Here is an 18,713-nt window from a genome sequence, read left to right on the forward strand (position 1 = left end):
TGGCTCTGTCGCTGAACCGGTAGCAGGGCCCCAGTGGCTGGGGTGGGCTGCTCCCCACCTCTCCCCGCACCCTGCCCTGGGTCTCAGCCTCCCCATCTGGAGGAGAGAAACGTTGGGCTGAATCCGTGATTCTCAAGGAATCCGGAGGACCCCAGGCACTGTCAAACTGAGCAGTTGCTGTGCATGAGTGTGGCCGTGTCTGCACCGAGAACTGACGTCATCCCAGCCACAGTCTGAGGAAGACGCTTGCCCTGACATTTGGTCGGCCTGTGTATGATCCGCAAAGGGTAACCGCATATTATCCCAGGACGTTCTGAGGTGTCAAACCATCGTAAGGACCTATGGGGCTAACCCCGGCCCCCCACAGGTCTACCAGGTCACTGGGCCCGCTGGGCTGTCGCAGGCTGGTCCATGAGAAGGGCCTTCGCTCACAGGGCCGTGGAAGCCTCGGAGTCAGCCTGGGCCTGGCCTGCAGGACTGGCCACCCGTGCACTCCCCGGGGGCCGGCTCAGGTCCGGAGGCCATCTGGGAAGTGGGACTGCCTGCCACCCCCTGCAGCCTGCCACCCCTTTCCAGGCGACCCCCGTCAGAAAGCGCTGGCTGTGGGCAGCCTGCCCTCAGCGCCACTGCTTCCTCCCACACCCTATCCGTGGGCTACCGTCGGGGCTGCCAGCGTGAGCGGCCGCCCCTTCTGGGTGGGAGGCTCCCGCATTCCAGCTGTCCCAGGGGCTGGGACAGCAGACTCACTCTGCTGATAACGGGGCCTAGGCCACAGTCAGAAATGCCTTCTTTCCAGAAGGGGGGTGACGTGGAGGTCCTGGACAGAGCACTATTCTTGGTATTGGACACGGAGGAAGTCCCTCCAGGGCACAGCCAGCATGGGGTGAAATGGGGACAAGAGGGTAATCCTGGGTAGTGTGCTCCTCAGAAGGGGCTGGGAGAAGCGGAGGTCCAACGGAGGCCATCCGAGCTGTAAGGGGCTTGGACGCTACCAGCCCAGTCCTTTGCAGATAAGCCCAGGTGGGGTGTGACTTGCTGTAGGTGTCACAGCCAGGCAGTAGCAGAGAAACACTGGCGGGGACCATGTCCCCCACTTTTCTCAGTCAGCTGCACTAAGTCGTTAGTCACAGCTCCAAGAAAGCATGCATAGCCACAGTAAATGCACTGGAAAATTCTGAAGGGCGGGCAGGGGACATCAAGGCCTCTGGCACCCCAGGAAGACGAGAGTGCTTAGGGCTCCGGGGTGTTGAGCTGAACAAGACAACCAGAGGGACCCTCTGAGTTTGGGTCCGGGTGCTTTCTCTCTGGCCCCCTCTGGAGGTGGACAAAGGACTTACTAGAAGGACCTCTAGAAGGTCTTACTGTCTCACTCTCAGGGGGGAAAACCCACGAGGGGGGTCATGCTGAAGAGGGCATCACACTGGCTCAGCCTGGCCAAAGCCCCCCAGTTTGCTCCCCGGTGAGTGGCACTCACATGGCTGAAGAGTGTCTCCTGGACTGACTCCTTCCCTGGGCTTGTCCGAGAGCAGGCTGAGATGAGAGGTAAAGCCGTGAAGGGAAGACACAGCCTGTCCCCAGGACCCCAGCTGAGACTCAGTCCCTGTTCTTCTCAGAGGGGGTGGGGAAACGGACCTTCTCCTGGGGCCGCCCACTGACTCCTGCTGTCTCTGCCACCTGGTTCACTCCAAGTGTGGCTTGTGAACGCCAAAGATTCTTCCTCAGCTGGCCCTTGAATGTTTCTTAAGTACCAAAGACACCCAGGAAGAAAATGCCGGCTGCAAAATGCTGGCCTCAGGAAGCTCCCTCCTCCCCGCTCCCCGGGCGCAGGCGCTTTCACCTGGGGAGTGTTTAAAGCTTACGCCTCCTGGGCTGAGCGCAGGCCTAATGAATCCACTCGTGGGGGCCGCACCCTGACACTCACGACTCTTCCCAAACAACCGATGCTCCCGGGACAAGCTTCCTACTCAGCTCCCAGGGGCCATCGTAACGGCCCCCGCCCCCACCCAGTGTACCAATGAGCAGCTGAGTTGCCTGTCGCCCCCAGCAAGACCTCCGTTCTCCCTCACTGGCCACTCTTAAGAACATCACTCTGTCCCCATTTCTAGTTTCAGGGTCCCGTCTTGTTCAGAAGGATGGCGTTGACAAAAGCATGGAACTAAGGCCGTTCTGTGACAACTGCCCTCACAACACTACCTTTTGCCCTCCATGGGCTGGCACGTGCTTCTCAAATGCACTAACAGCCATACAGCAGGGATGGCCCACCTTCGGCCCCCCCCCCGGGAGGAGGGCTTGGTTTTTGGGTTGGACGGTCTGGCTTTGGCTCCTGCTCCCACAGTTCCTGGCTCTGGGTTGCAGGAAGTAACTTCATGTTCTCAGGTCCAGTGTCTTGGTTGGCAAAGTGGGAATAATGATCCCTACACCCTGGGTCGTTGTGAGGCTCCGAAGAGACTGTAGGGCCAAGTGCTTTATAAGCCAAGTGCTACGCATGCTTTGTGCAGCCCTGGGCTGCCAGTAGGGTGACTTTGGGAGCATTTCTTAACCCCTCCGAGCCTCAGGGTCCTCACCTATAAAATGGGGTTTATAATAGTGCTGCCGTCCTCAGGGACTGCGGGGATTCTGTGAGATACTCCCAGGGAGGGGCGGGCAGCCTTGGTTCATGACTGTGGAAACTGAGGCAGGCTCTGGGGGGAATGTCGGGTCTAAGATCCGGATGGAGGAGCCCAGGGAAGACCCTTCTGCTGCACTGATCTGAGACTTGTCTCTGCCTGGAACTGCCAGCCCCCTGCCTCTTCCCAAGGCCTCGGGGAGCTCCCCTGCACCCCAGGAGGACTGGTCCTGTCCCAGGGGAGAGGCTGCCTCTTGTCTGAGAGCCTGGCGTCACTCTCTCTGGGCAACTCCACTGGGTCTGATCATTTGGGTCCCTGGAGAGAGCCCCCCACAGGGTCCTGTGGCCCGCAGGCTGGAATGTGCCTCTCCGGATGTTTCTGAGATGGTTATTTCTGCATCGGAGCTGTGGTCGGCGGGGGTGGGGGGGCCTGCACATTCCTGACCAGGGACACTGAGCCCGCGCCAAGCGGTAGAGCCTTTTGCAGAGATGAAGGGGGTCTGAGAGTGGGCCTGGGCTGTCTGAGCAGAGCGTCATCTCCTTCAGCTCAGCACTGTCCTGGGGGCTCCCGCACACCACCCCTAGGACTGGGCTTGGTCCGGGCTCCAGAGTGGACCTTTGGCCCAGAAAAGGGAGTGTGTAGGGGGCCAGGGGTGAAAGCACTTCCTGGGGGCTGGCTGAGGTCTGCTGAGCGAGTGCCCAGGAGAGGCAGAAGGGGGGCCAATCAGGATTCAGGTTGTCATTACCCTCCGGTTCAGCGGGAGTCATGGGGACACCCACTAATTCAACTGAACTGATGAGGGTAACCATTAGCTTAACTGGGACCCCACGGACACCCACTGGCCAGGATCCAGGTAGTGGATCCAAACGCAGGTCGAAGCCTCTCACTTCCTTCCTCCATCATCTGTCAAATCAAGTCCATCCACCAGAGCCCAGCACTCAGCCGCTCTGGGGCCTGCTCCCAACCACCCTCTCTGGGCATGCTCGTGCCCTTCGGCCAGTCCCAGGCTGCTTCCTGGCCCGGGAAAGCGCCCACCGCCCACCTTCACCCCCTGAAGTCCTCACTCTTCCTTCAAGCCTACCTGAAGTGCCCCCCGCTCCAGGGAGCCATCTCAGGTCCCCGTTTTAGTCATTCTACTAGGATTTAGCTTATCTACCATTCAACTTGCAGTTTCAGGATTCTATGGACCAGAAGCTCCTTGGGGAAGGATCTAGGTCTTAGGTTCTCATTCTCTTGGTATAGTGCCTGGCACTCAGGAGAGCTCAGTGATTTTTAGTAAAGTGACTGAAATGAAGGCTGACCTTGGTTCTATTTGGAAGGTGACTCAGAGGGCCTGGGGACCCCCAGGACATGCATGAGTCCCACTCTAACTTTCCAGGATGCCCCCTTGAAGATCAAGAAATCAAAGCGTCTCAGGGTTGGGAAGAATCTTAAAAGCCATTGATTGCAGCCCCCTGTCTGCTATATGGGCAATGTGATCATCTCTTTGATGTGTCAACTTGGCCAGGCTAAATAAAGCCCCTAGTTATTTAATCAAACACTAATCTAAGGTTGCTGTGAAAGCATTTTGTGGATGTGATTAAAGTCCATAATCAGTTGTCTTTAAGTAAAAGAGATTATCTTAGATAATCTGCGTGGGCCCGATTCAATCAGTGGAGAGGCTTTAAGAGTGCAAGCTGGAGCTGAGGATTCTCTGAGGAAGCAGTTCTGCTGGTGGACAGAACCTCTGCTGTGCGGGAAGGAGTTCCAGCCTGTCCTTCCTGGTCACCTGCTCTACAGATTTTGAACTTGCGCAGCCAGCCACATTATCACATAAGCCAACTCCTTGTAATACATCTCTTAATATAGATCTCCTACTGGTTCTACTTCTCTGGCTGAACCTTGACTGATACAGGTGACCTCTGCTGCATGGCCACCCAGTGTCTTTTGTATGCTTCCTCTGACGGGGATCTCACCCCCTCTCAAGGCAGCACGGTCTATCTTTGGCCAGGTTCAACTCTAACAAGTTCTGAAATGTATTGGACTTAAATTAAGTCTTTTTATGGACTCCACCCACTGGTGCTGGTTCAGTACTGTGGGGCCGGTCAGCCCAAGGTTGATTCTTTTACCTTTCGAGAGCCTAGCAGATATCTGAAGGCGGCACTCATGCCCCACAGGCCTGCCTCCGCCAACTGCCCTTCATCTGATGTGCTGCCTCCCTCCTCTAACTCTTCCCTAGGCTGTTGATGTTCCTCTTATAAAGTGTGCAGACACATGTGGCCTGACTCATCTAGAAAACAGTAGGCCCTGTCCTGCTACTTGCATTCCACATGGTAGCTGGCAACAGGATGAGTGTATCTGGCAGCCATAGGGCCTGGTGACTCCTATGGGCCTTTGCTGTCTGGACCCCAGGCCATGAAAGAAGAATGGAACCTGCGCCTCTTCTTCTAATGGGGGCCAGGGGTCACACTGCCCCTGGGACTTTGGGGAGATGCCATGAGGGAGGAGCCTGTTTCCCACTTTGATGTTTAATCTATGGGGCACCTGTTCTCCGACGGATCTAAGGCACTTCCCTGCCAGAGTGGGGAGGAAAGGAGGACAGCTGAGGACCAGTGGGTTCTTGTTTGGAAGCTTCCCTGTGGGACAAGCCCTTTTCCATTCCTCTCCCTTTCCACCCACCCTCTCCACTGCCCTTTCTCCCACCCAGTGACTGCATAGCATGTGGCCCCACCCAGGCTCCAAGGCTCTCCCATGGGGCAAGCCACAGCCCCGCTCCAGGCCTCAGAGAATGGTCCATTAGCTCTGAGGCCATTGGCTCTAACATTTCACGACCAGATTCCTGAGGATTTTTCCAGTTCTCAATCTCAATTCTAAATCTTCTTGTTCTTAAAGCCACAGTCCACATGTCTGTCTATTCCCAGAAGTCACATCTCCAGGTTATTTAGATCCTTGCTACTTAAAGTGTGGATGATGGATCAACAGCATCAGGTCCCTTGGGGCCTTGCCCAAAATTCAGAGTCTCAGGCACCATCCCAGATTTGCTGATTCAGAATCTGTATTTAAACAAGAGCAACCAGGTCATCCCCGCCGGAACTGACTGTTTCAGAAACAGTAACATAGAAAGTTCTGTATTGCTGAGTTAGCCTACATCAGTTCCCCTTGTGGAACACCTCTCTATAGATGGGAAGACTGAGGTACACTAGGGAAGCGTTTGCTCTCCCATGAGTGCTGGGGCAGGAGGTTGGGGTTGGCAGGGGGAGAGAGAGAGAGAGAAACAATTTGTCTAAGGCCTTTCAGGCAGAGAAAGAACCCCATTTCTACATTTCTAGCTCCCAGGCTCGGCTTCTGCCTTGTATTCATAGCAACCAGTGCCCCCTTCACAAAGAGGTCCTTGGGTGTCGCTGGAGGAAGCAGGGGTTGGGGTTTAGCCCTGGCTTGGCAGGCATCCCAGGAGGCCACAGGACCAGGAAGGCTGGAGCCGTTTGCAGCTGATGCTGAAGCAAAACGGGAAAGTGGAAATGTGACTTGGGGCTGCAGCTTGGGGCGGGGCGGCCCCAGGTGAGGAGCGGGCCTCGCCTGCCTGAGCAGGGGCAGTTCCTGGACAACGAGCAAGTGTCGACAGACAGAGAGGCGGTGGCATTAGCTTGGCCATTGACTGCTCTCTTGACGACCTCGAAAGGCATTTGACATGTGACCCTCTGGGGACCGGAGGCTGACAGAGGATCAGGAGGCCCAGGGCCAGCAGAAGAGGCTGGCTGGCAGCTCGCTCTCTTTCCTAGGAGTCCATGGGGCACCCAAGAACATGGAGTGAGGCGCCCATAACCAGGGCTCCAAGGCCAACGCTGATGGCAGTGGCAAGCGTGGCCTGTAGTGAGCCCCTTTTCCCACCTGAGTTGTAGTTTCCTGCTGTAAAATGAGAGGGCTGGAGCTAAAAACCGGGTTCCTCTTTGGGACACATACTTTATCTAGTCTCGAGGGCAGGGGATCTTGAAACTCAGGCCACGGCTTGAGCGCTCTGCATGGACCCGGGTACCCATTTTCGTCATTTGTGAGTTCCTATACAAGGAATGGCACAAGCTCTGTGGGGAGTAAGGGGCTGCGTGGCTCTGAGGAAAGATACTCCCTACAGTCTTGGGCGTAAGCCCTGGCGCGTCCCAGAATTAAATGGGATAATACAAAGAAAATGCCTGGTACAGAGTAGGCACTTAATAAACAGTATCTGCAATTACTGGTGTTATTTAATGGTCTTGTCCGTCATTTTATATCTGCAGCACCCTGGGCCAATTTCTGAACCTTTCTGAGCTTCGCTTTCCTCGACTGTAACAAGGTAGTAATGCCGCCCCTCCCAGGGCAGTTGTGGGAATGCAGGTGACGAGAAGTGACTGGTGTGTTACGTGTCCAAAGCAGAGATGAAGTGACCTGTCCAAGGGTGAGCGAGTGCCCACCCTGGGTCTCAGCTGAGGCTGCCCAACCAGTAATAGTCTCAGTCAGAGCTGGGGCTTTTCCCTTCCTGCTGGCTGACTGCAGGAAAATCATTTTTACATTTTTTTAAATTATAAAATCAACTCACAGATTCACCGTTTGTGCTGCCAGCTGAAAGCTGTTTGTAGTGGTGATTTGCACTCCATTCATCTGTGCTTGTTTATGTTTTCTTTGAAAATACTTATTGTGTTTGTCCTGTCTCCACTGTGGCCAGGCGTGTGTCTCCTATTTCTGTCCGAATTTCACCCCCGCTCCCTCAGAGTCTCTGGTCCTCAGTCGTGACGTGAGGGAACTGGACACGCTGGCGGGAGGCACAGCAGTCGGAAGGCCCTCTGATCAAATACACCCACTTTGTAGATGAGGAAACGGATGGTCATAGAAGACCAGCAACTGAACTAAATGGAAGTGGAGCTTTTGCCGTCTTGCTCCAATCCAGGGCAGGCCCTCCTGCTACTATGCCCCTCGCTCTCTCTAATTGGTTTTCTGCAGGGTCTGCCTGCTCTGAGGAGGGCGTGTTGCCCCTGAGTCTGGACTCCAGGCAGAGGGGATGATCTTGCGTGGGGGTGGGGGAGTGGGATTAGGAGGACAAAGGGCAGGGGGTAGCGGCCTCTGCTTTCAACCCCACTGCCCCCCGCCCCCCGCCCGCCCTGTGAGAAAGGAGCAGCAGTAGGTAGTCGTGGTCGTGGTAATCCTTGGGAAACTGCGGCTTCCTTCGGGGTGGGGGGAGTAATACTACACAGACAAGAATATTAAATAACACTAATAATTGCAAATACTGTTTATTAAGTGCCTACTCTGTACCACGCACTTTCTTTGTATTATCCCATTTAATCCTGGGAGGCAGATATTATCTGCCCATTTTTTAAAAGACAAAACAAGCGCAGAGAGACTAATTTGTACGAGATCACACAGCTGGTGGCGGGTGGCGGTGGAGGTCAGGGGAGAGGTGCGCTGAGAGGTGAACCCAGGCACTCTGGCTTTTGAGCCAGTACCCACATTTCTACACAACCCTCAGCCTCAGCCAGGGCTTGTGTGATTGAGGCAGTGGGGCGGCCTGTGCGTAGGGAGGCAGGAAATGCTGACTGAGGGTGGGCAGCAGACTGTTCCAGGCTGGGCTGCCCTTTCATCTCCCCAGGGAGTCAAGATAGGACTGGGAACAGCAGAGTGAGAAGCAGCCGAAGCCCCAGTACTAAGGAGAACAGGCTGGGACGATGGAGAGAAGGCACAGGTTCTAATCAGGGTTGTACCTTCAACTTGCTGTATGACTACAGGCAAGAGACTCACCTCTCTGGGTATTGCTAATGTTTCCTTTCACTTTTTTATTTGAGGACTTTGTGGTTCGGGGATAGCAGATCACTTCTGTACTTTCCTCCTTCTTGGGAGGATGGAATGGGTGCAGACTCCTTCCTGAACAGCTGGCTTGAACTCATAATCGAAGGGGTCCCAGGCTGTGCGGTGGGCAATGGGAACCCGCGCTCAGCGGAGAGCAGGCTGGAAGCATTTCTGCTCCAGCCCCCTCAGCTAACCGGTCACCTGGTCTACTGTCGCCTTAGAGCTGCAAGGATTCTGGGGATCTGCAGTGGGAGAACGGACACCTGTGAGCCCCTGGCAGGCTCAGGTAGGCGTGGTGCTGGGCGCAGCTCTGGCACATGCTCTGGGTCAGTCAGCGGTCAGGATGCGGGGATGTAGCAGGCTGGCTGTGCTGTTTTGGAGAGGGTTTTGTTAGAGGAAAGAGAAGCTGTGGCTACTCAGTGCCCTCAAGATGCAAGGGTCTGGGCTGAGTTCTCAAAACAGAAAAAGAACTGGCAAAATATCCGGGGCATGGGAGTCAGAGAGGCTCCGCTGAATCTGGGCAGGTGCCTCCTTTCAACTCACAAGGCCACGGGTGAGTCATTTACACTCAGAGCCTTAGGTTCCTCCGCTGAAAAATGTAGGTAATAATGCCCACCTTGAAGGGTCGATAAGGGAATAAAGCGAGGGGATACAAATAAAGAGTTTTGGATTCAGCCTGCCAAAGAGTAGGTAATAAAAGGTGGCCACTATTATTACGGTTGCTGTTAATGATAATAATAAATAAAGAGGCATCCTGAAGAAGGGGAAGGGTGGGGGCCGGGAGGCTGGGTGACTCCAGTGCCTCTCTGTGAGGGGAGGGCGGCACCAGCTGATCTCCAGGCCCCTTCCTGCTCTGACAGCCTCCAGGCTATGAATAGATGGGGCTGGGGCCCCGGAGGAGTTTAATGACTCAACAGCTAGAGAGGATAAGCTTCCCAGAAAAGAGTTTCCGTTTGCATTTGATGAACTTAGGGCCCAACAAAGGAAGGGTTTCCTGGCTGGGAGGCCAGAGAGGAGGGAGCTGAGGAATCCTTGCAGCCAGCAGAGACTGTGACTAACCAGGTGAATGACTAACGCAGACCCTGCTGACCCTCAACCAATCAAGCCTGCCCGTGGGTGTCCTGCGAGCTGGCACCACTGAGCACATCTTGGTCATGCCAACAATCCTGGCTGGCTCTGGGCGTCACAGCATATGGAGGCAGAGGAAGCAGCGAGAGACCAGCAGGGAAAAGAGCACTAGGCTTGGAGTCAGAAGACCCAGCCTCTTGCTCTAACTCCTCTGCTTACCAGCTGCGTTACTTTGGGGAAGTCCCTCCCCCTCCCTGAGCCTCCGTGCCTTCATCCGGGCAATGAAGCTAACAGTGTCTGCCCTGGAAACTTCCCTGAGCTGTGAAGGCTGGGAATCAAAACAGGAGATGAAAGTGCATTGTGATCTATTGAATGAATGGGAGGTTCTGTCATTATTCCATCCCGATGGGATTACTGGTGCCTCCAGAGACCCATTAGGGTCCCCAAAGGGATCAGGTGGAGAGAGGCTGCTGCCTTCAGATTTTGGGTCAAGATCACTCTAATATAAGGCCCCTTCCAGCCAGCTGATCACAGTCCGGGCAGGTTTTTCTTAGAACAGAGCTCCTGTTGACAGCTTCCAGCCAGGTAGCATAGCCAAAGTAAAAGGTGACAAAAAGCCAGGGATGGTTGAGTGAGGCAGGGAGTGGGCAGTGCCAGTCTGTGGTCCCCACAGAACTAGGGTGGTGCTTTGATGCTGTCTTTCCCCTTGCCCAGCACTTTATAAATAAATGATCACCAGAACCACACTCTTTCTGCCCCTCTGTCTGTCAGCTCTCAGCATCTCTCCTGGTGAGGACTACAGGCACTTTGGGAAACGGCAGGGTTGCAGGGAAAAGACGATGCCCTTTCATTTCTGCACACCTTAAACCCATCAGTAACCTCTTTTGAGTGCTCACGTGTGCCCTGGGTACTGGGCCAGCCCGGGAAGCACAGAAATGGGCACCACCGAGCCCTTCCCGCATGGAGGTTAATTACAATGTGGTTGAAGAGACAAAACACATCCCCTAAAATGTAAATAACCATGCAAAAGAGCCTCCACGGGCATGCAGGCCATCCTGACAGTAAGTCTTGTGGTTATTCAGAACAGTGGCTTGGGATGTTCTGGGAGAGTTTCGGGAGGATATGGTGTTTGAGCTGGACCTGGAAGGTTAGCTTGGACATGATAAATAGAAGAGAGAGAAAAGGGCGTGTCAGACAGGCATACTTAGGTGTTCTCGGGGAACAGTCTGGCTGCAGCGGACGGGTCATGTCAGTGAGAAGTGAGAACTGAAGTTGGACATAGAGATTGGAGCCAGGTATTTAGGTCCTTACAATTTGAGATACGGAGTGTGGACCAGATTCCATGCATAGGGGGAGCCATCGAGGGCTTCTGAGTGGGGACCGGAATGGTCAGAGCTGCGCTTTGGGGAGATTCTTTCTGGCAGCATTGTCCAGGGAGGCGGGTGGAAGGAGGCTGGAGGCAAGAGGGTCGATTGGGAGATTACTGGGGAGCAGAGAATAGTGGGGCTGAGAAAAAGGGGGGCACACAACCAAGGGCATGATGTGTGGGAAGAGAGGGAGGGAAGGCCTGTGAATGTTCAGTGCTCCTGAAACCCTGGCAGGTGGCAGTGCGGCGGGAGCGGGAAGGAGACCCCTAGCCTGGGTCGTCCCAGGAAAACGAGCTGCTTAACTTCGGGCAAGCCTGAGTCTGACCATCCTGCTCCAAATTCGCAGGGTCAGCAGAGCCCAGACGTGCCCCTATTTAGGCCACATCCACTTGTGGCCCCTTTTTGTCCTCTTCCAAGAGAGAAATCTAGAAACCACACAGCATAGCTCCATGTGGTCCCCAGAGAGCCTCAGCACCTCGGCACAGGGTTCTGCAGTGGAGAGACTGCAGGGACAACATCTAGTCCTGCCTTTTACCTTCTCGACTCCTGTTGACTCCCAGGAAAACACTGCCATCTTGTCATGGGCAATGCCAAGTGGCAACGAGCCCCTGGGAGCTCAGCCAAGGCAAGGAGGGGACCAGGGAGCGGAGAGGGAATGGGAAGGAGGGAGGAAACAGCTCCTGGAGGCATCCCAGTGGGCTCTGGGGAGGGTGGGCTGGGAGCACGTCAGGACTGGGAGGAGCCCTTGAGATCATTTCCGCCAACCTCTGGTTGTCTGGAGGTGAGCCTGAGACTCAGGCAGGGAAAGGGACTTGCCCAAGGTCATACAGCAGGAGACATGACGGAGCTGGGCTGGAATCAGAGTTTTGGGTGTGGGTAAGGTGTTTACTCCTGTCTGGACACTTTGAACAGCACATCAAGGGCCTCCCTGGAGATTTCTTTCCTGGACACTCATTTGTGTGCTGCGTGTCTGTGCCTGTGTGTGCTTTGCATGTGCTTGTGTGTGCACCTGTGTGTGCACGAGTCCCTGTGTTGTGAGTCTGGTGTGTGTGTGTGTGTGTGTGTGTGTGTGTGTGTGCCTTCCTAGCCTGCTGTTGGCCTTGGCTCGGACAAGAGAACTGAGGCCATTCCTGTGAGGTGACTGTTTTCCTGGGACAGCAGAGAAGGCAGACAAGGCTGGATCTGGCTTCCTGCACCAGCTCTGCTACCCTAACAAAATTAAAGGCACTGGCTGGAGGTGCCCAAACTCTGGGAACTGCGCGCGCGCGCGCGCGCACACACACACGCGCGCGCGCACACACATACACACACATACACACACACACACACACACACACACAAACACACTAAGAGGCACTTGCAGCCTGCAGTTCCAGGGTGTTTCAAGCACCCAGAGTGGCCCAGAAAGCCCGGAGAGCCAAGTACCTGCATCCACTCGTCTCCCCGGAGCCCCAGTCGTTACCGGGTGCGGAAGCCCCTCTGCAGGGACACAGAGGAGTGGACCGCTCCCCGCTCCCCGCTCCCCGCGGCTCCCACTAGCGCCCCGCTCCACGGCCTGGCCGGGCCACACCCCTCCTCCCTGTCGCCGCCGGTCGTTCCTGCCCCTCTCACACACTTCAGAGTCCCCTGGGGCCCCGCGCAGCCTGGCAGGGACAAGTTGGGGCTGGCCCGGCCGGAGAGTCAGGTCCGGAGCCAGGAATCGATGCCTCCCCTGAGTCCTGTTCCCGCGGAACTGACATGCCAGGCTGAAGTCGGGTTTCTGGGAGCGCGGGGTTCGGCGCCTAGACCCTCTCCCGGGGAAGCCCCTCCCAGGTGGGCCCCCTCCCTGGTCGTCCCCGGACTACCGGCCCCAGGGTCCCCGCCCCCCGCCCGGCGAGTAGTTACCGATGGTGGTGATGACGGTGATGGCGAAGTAGAAGGAGCCGGCGAAGCGCCACTGCACGCCGGCCTTGTGCGGCTTGAGGCTCAGCACGACGCGCTCGAGCTCCTCGTAGCCGCCCTGGCTGAGGTTGTAGCGCGCCCGCAGCTCCTGCTGCCGCAGCTCCAGCCTCTGCCGCTCGACCATCTCGGGCTCCGACTCGAGCGCGTCGAAGACCGCGGCGCCCACCAGCAGGTAGGTGAAGGTGCACACGATGAGCGCCAGCGTGCGCACGTTCTGCCGCTTCATCGTCCCGCCCGGGCCACCGCCGGCCCCCCGGCGCTCCCGGCCCGCGCCCCGGCCTCGGCCGCCGCTGCTGCTGCCCCGCAGGCGGCCTGGGGCATGGCTGCGCTCGCCGCTCCCCGCGCCGGGCACCCGCTCCGCGCCCCGGGGCCGCCGCCGCCAACGGCGCCGCCGCCGCGGAGCTGTCCCTTCAGCACCACCCACCGCCCTCCTCCGCCCGGCCCCGCTCCCGCCCTCCGCCCCCCGCCCGCAGGCCGCCTCCTCCCGCCAGCCCTCCCGCCCAGCCAAATAAGGACTGGGGAGACGCGCCGAGGGCGGGAGGAGGGGGGCTGGCGGAGCGGGAGGGGGCGGGGAGCGAGCCAGGAGCCGCGGAGGGAGCAGGCAGGACGGAGAGAGAGACCCGGAGAACGAGAGAACTAGACAGAGAAACGCATGTAACTACAGAGGGAGAGAGAGAGAAAGAGGCAGAGGGGGGTGTGACAGACACGGAGAAAAAACCAGAGGTAGACTCATAGACACAGGAGAAGAAGAGGCAGGCAGAAAAATGCCGAGCGAGAGAGGCAGAGAGCGGCAGACCATGACAGGGAGACCTGGAGAGCTGGAGATAAACTGATAGCACGGAGGCAGAAAAGCAAGGGAAGGCAAGGCAGAAATCCCCCAACCCACCCCACCCCTCCACAGAAATCACACCCCACCGCACCCCTCCACAGAAATCACAGATGCTGTGGCTGGAAGGGACCTTGGGCCTTGCTGCTGCTCTCCATTATGCGGATGAGGAAACCGAGGCACGGACAAGTCAAGTGGCATGCAAAGGCACACAGTGAGTTAGTGCCGGCTCTGGGACACAGCCAAGCTTTCCCTCCTCCCAGGCCATAGCCCCCTTCTCTGTGCCAGGCTCCTGGCTGTCTTAGAAACAGAAGGGCGCAGCTGTGGACCTGGGCACCCGTGGGCCAACACCCAAGGGAAAACCCTGCTCTCATAAAATGTGTCCTTTCCCAGGGGAGCATGGCTCCCAGGATTGGCTGAGAAAACACAGACTGGCAGCCTAGGCTAGGAGCACCGGCCCCAGGAGCACGGGTCCCGGGAGCACCGTGCTGCCCATAGCCTATCAGGCTGTTTGGACATCAGGTGTGGCCCCCGCCTAGCACCGGCAGGCCACGCTGGGCTTGGGCTTCCAGAGGCAATGCTGGCATCACCCTGGGGCGTCCTTGCAGAAGTGAGCGCTGCATGAAATAGGGCAGGTGGGCCCAGAGCTGGAGGCTTGCTGACAGGCTGGGGGAGCCCAGGGGGGCTTCACTCTGTGCCTCAGTTTCTTCATTTGCCAACATGGTGGCAGTGGCGGTGAGGCAGGGCAGGCTGTGGGACCACAGGCGAGGTGTCACTGTCCCTCTCAGAGCCTCACTTACTTATCTCCTCGAGGAGGTGCCCTGGCAGATGATCCCGCAGGCCTTGCTTAGCTGCAAACAACTCCAGACTTGGATGGGCTAAGTGAACAGAATGACTGGAATGCAAAGCCCACTGCCAAGGAGGGTCAAAAGTCTTTCATGGGACCCTGGCACGGGCCACGAGAAGAGACATGAAAGAGGCCCCGAGGTCCTGAACTGAGAGTAGGCTCAGGAGGCAGGCAGCCAGCCAAGACGGGAGCACCATCTGCCCACAGCGTGGGCTGGCCTGTCACTGCTGGACACTACTCTGCTTTTCCCAGGAGTGCCGCTGACCCGTTCTTTCCTTCAACAAGTGTGTATCAAGCATCTGCTGTGTGTCAGGCTGGGCACGTCATTACATTCATTACCTCAATCCCCTGCCACAATCCTGAAATGGTTATGTCCATTTTATAGATGGGGAAACTGAGGCTAAAGGCAGTACGGAGAATCACTCAAGACCTTTCAGCTGGGAAGAGCGCATGCTCTTCTCCATCATGATCCCTTGAGCCTCCATTTTTCAAGACCTGGAAGTGGGATAGATAATTATGCTAGCTCTTGAACAGATTGTTGTAAGGGAGCAGAGATGGTCACATGTGTGCAAATCGGACAATATGGGGGCCTATAATATCCTCTTTTCTCCTAAGACACAGGTCTCTGACCAGAACATGATGGGAGGGCCCTGATTTGCGGCACCTGCCTTACTGCCCCCCATCCCGTTGGCACCCCCTTCCCCCCTAAGACCTTTGATTCTTTGAAGACACAAACTTTCTGTCCCTGCCCCATTGGCCGTGAACCCAGCCTCCTGTAGGCTTTCCTCCTTGGCTCTTCTGGTGTTCTGGAAGAAGAACATTGCCTTTCTTGGCTCTCAGGGGTAGGGATGCAAGTTGGGCTCTATGTGCCCGGCCACAACCCCCCCAGGGCCACTTCCCCCAAAGCCGGTCTAGATGAGCAGTGGTTTGTTAGACCAGGTTTTCAGCATGAGAGACTGTGTTGAGGGTCTGCTTGCTCCTGGGTGCCAGGACAGACTGCTGTGCAGATGAAAGGCGATATGATTAGCGCAAAAGCTTTAGAAAAAGGAAAGAGCTGTCTTTAGGGGCAGGGCATTTATTATTAATTATGATGAATCTTGTTCTCGCAGCACTTCAGCAGTGGAAGGACCTACAGAAATTGTTTAGGCTAACCCTCTCATGTTACGGATGAGCAAACTGAGGCCCGAAAAGTAAGAGGGAGGTTGCCCAAGGAGTGAGGGGGACAGGGCTCATGTCCCATGGTTGGGGTCTTTTCTGTAGCCTTCATTATGTGTGGGATCAGGACACCCGCCAGTGGGGGCAACACAGCACATCTGCAGTGTCCCTGGAGCCCAGGTGGGCTGCCCGGGGCTCCTCTCCCTGCCCCCCACCCTTTCTCTTAAGGAGGTGAGACTGGTGGGAGGTTCAAGCTGGTGCCTGTCTAGGCTTCTAAGTAGCCCCTGGGACCTTTAGGCAAGAGTCCCATTAGCCACCCTTCGACCTGGAGGGGACTGTGCCAAAGACATCCTTTCATCCAAGATTCCTGGGACTTGCCAAGGGTCAGGTAGCACCTTGTCTGTCATACACAAGAAAGACTGCTCAGCTCAAGTCCATGTTCTTTTTTTTTTTTTTTTCTTTCTCAGTCCATTGGTGACTTACATGGAGGAAGCTTTGGGCCAATTAAAGATTGTTTTTCTACATCTATTAAATTACAGTATTGGTCTGCCTTCTGTGTGATGATTTTCTGAAATCCTGGGCATAAGAAGAACACAGAGCGAAGAGTTGGGAGGCCCGGACTGGGCGGCTGTGGGGCTGGGGGACTTGGGGCCAGTCTCTCCCTCTCCCTCGGCCTGCATACCCGCAAACAGAGGGGTCTGGAGCAGGACATGTCCCACTCTCTTCCTTTGTAGCCTCCCATGACCCTCCTGGCCTGCTTCTGCCTCTGTGGTTCTTCCAAGGATCAGGGGAGAGGACATTTCTAGCCACTGCTTTTAAGACTTTAGTTTGTGAGGAAAAAGACACAATATGAGTTATGATAAATGATACACTAATTATCATTTGTTGTTGCATATTGTGCACATAATATTTTCCAGCTTTATCGTTCACTCCATTCCTTTCTAAGCTCTAGGTGCTTCCAACTACTTTCACGTTTCACTCCTGGCTCACGTGGCTCCCATAACCTGGGATGTCAGCTCCTCCACTTTCTATTAGTTGAACTCCTACTCAGGCTTCAACACCCAACTCAGAAGCTACTTCCTCTATGAAGAATTCCCTAGTTGCTATCAGTGAAAACCACTGGCTTCTTTGTACTTCCAAGGCACCCTGTCTAAGCTTCAGCTCACTAGATACTTTTCCTGCATAGTAGATTAGTCAGCCCTTTAATATTTGTCTTCTGCACCAGTTTGTTGTCTTCTCCAGGGTGGAGACCCTTCTTACCCACACGATGCCTTCCACAGTGGGGAGTACGTTTTGCACATCAGCGTTGCTCCACATGTTTTCTTGTGTACTCAGTAGCATCCTGCACCTGCTGGGTTAGAGACCAGCAGTGTCAGCAGGGGGAGGAGCACAGACTGCGGAGTCCACAGGCAGAAAACCCTGGCAGTCTGCTTCTGCGAGTCTTTGCAGACAGACCCTTCTAAAGCTGAAGCAAGCCCTGGCTGGTTTAGGGGAAGAGGATAAAGACAGATGTGAGCATCCAAAGGCCCGAGGAAGCACACGGGGAAGGGTTGACTACCTCAAAAGGTCTCTTTTTGCCCTGACATCCTGTGCTGTTAATGACAGGCCTGGCCCTGTGACCAGCAATGCTCATTGTGCAATGGTCAAGAATGTGATCTGAAGGATGAGGGGCCCTCTGTCCATGGCTCTGAAGCTCCTCTTTATTGGCCAGTTTACCTGGAGGACAAGGGCAGGGGGCAGAGAGGTAGGGAGTATAAGAGTTGACCCTAAGTCAGATAGATGAGCTCAAATCCTGACTCGGTTGATTACTAGCTGGACTTCAGCTTCATGTGAAACTCTGCTCCACCCCATCTAGACCACACCATAGGGTCCAACTGGGCAGGGAAAAGGATTTACTCATCCCTCTGCCCCACTGTCCTTGGTACAGCACCTGACACAGAAAGGCGCTCTGTGAACACCCCTCCATCCATGCCAGTAGGCCTGCCTGGGCCAGGAGGGTTGGCAGGGCCTGGGCCTACAGTTCGCTGTAGGCAGGTGTATTCAGAGTCACCTCAACGTTGAGCCAGCGGCAGGCCTGGGACAGGAAGGGGCCCCGCAGGCCCAGGAGCTGCAGCAGAGAAGACAGGAAAGCAGCTGATGTAGAGACCTCGCACCGGATGGCAAGATGAAAGCTAATGGAACTCAGGGTGTTTAGGGTGTGACTGAGGTGTTTCTTGGTGCATTTCTGTAGGGAGAGACATGGAGGATTAGCCTGGATTTACAGAGCATAACTGGTCCCAGGGCAGCCGGCTTGCGTTTGTCAAGAGACACTATTTGTTTAACATCTCAAGCCCAAACCAAACACTAAAGTCAGCTGTTCACAAAAGGGAGGCTCTGGGAGCTGCTGGGGAGACGGCAGCTTGCTGGGAGGTAGACACCTGGTTCTGTTCTCAGTCCTGCCCCACGTGAGCAGTGACCAGCTCAGCCTACAGACATGGGTCTCCTACCCGTGGGAGTGGGAACCAACCTGTCTTCACGGGGCTGCTATTGAGGTGGTCAAACTAGCTCCATTCTTTAGCAGAAAGCCTTAGTCTAAAGTCAGCATCCACCACATTTGACAAATCCCTTTCCCTAGAGAGGGCTTACTGGGCAGGCTCCTTCTTTGATTGTGAATACCACGCTGAAAGGAGCCCCCTTCTATGTGTGCCCTTAAGGACTGAAGGGAGTTTTCACTGGGACACATACCCAAAAGTGTCATAGTGCTTATGCCCCATTGCATGTCCAAGCCTCACAGCTTGCTGGGCCGGAGAGGGGGCTCAAGTCCAGCTATCGTGACTTCCGGATCTAAGCTACGAGTTCCCTAAATTCGCCCCATTCCCATTGCAAAAATTGCTTACCAGTCAGTCTGTTAAGCCTGACCTCTGTAGAGGCTCTGGAGCAGCCACGGCCTATATTCCTTGACAGACAAACGTGTTGCTGCTAAGGAAAGCACGAGCCTGGAGACCTAGGCAGCAGCCTCACAAATCTTGAAATCCTTCTTTGCAGGTTTATGGCTTCTGAGAAGCAAGCAGAGGCAGCCTGTTCTCAGCACTAAACACAATAATTATAATAGCACTTGCAATGATTAATCA

General features: G+C 55.6%; 1 protein-coding gene across 1 annotated transcript in view; it reads right to left on the bottom strand.

Annotated features, from left to right (window-relative positions):
* The window catches only part of KCNK3 (potassium two pore domain channel subfamily K member 3), a 37,592-nt gene extending 24,442 nt beyond the window's left edge, over positions 1-13,150 (bottom strand). The window contains exon 1 of the mRNA XM_054568848.1: positions 12,719-13,150. Coding sequence (XP_054424823.1) covers positions 12,719-13,001 — 283 coding nt within the window. The 5' untranslated portion in view covers positions 13,002-13,150. The remainder of the gene's footprint in view (positions 1-12,718) is intronic.
* Between the last annotated feature and the right edge of the window lie 5,563 nt (positions 13,151-18,713).

Source organism: Pteronotus mesoamericanus, unplaced genomic scaffold (assembly GCF_021234165.1).
Source record: "Pteronotus mesoamericanus isolate MK-2021 breed Mesoamerican mustached bat unplaced genomic scaffold, CSHL_Meso_final contig_101, whole genome shotgun sequence".
In the NCBI taxonomy this organism is placed as follows: Eukaryota; Metazoa; Chordata; class Mammalia; order Chiroptera; family Mormoopidae; genus Pteronotus; species Pteronotus mesoamericanus.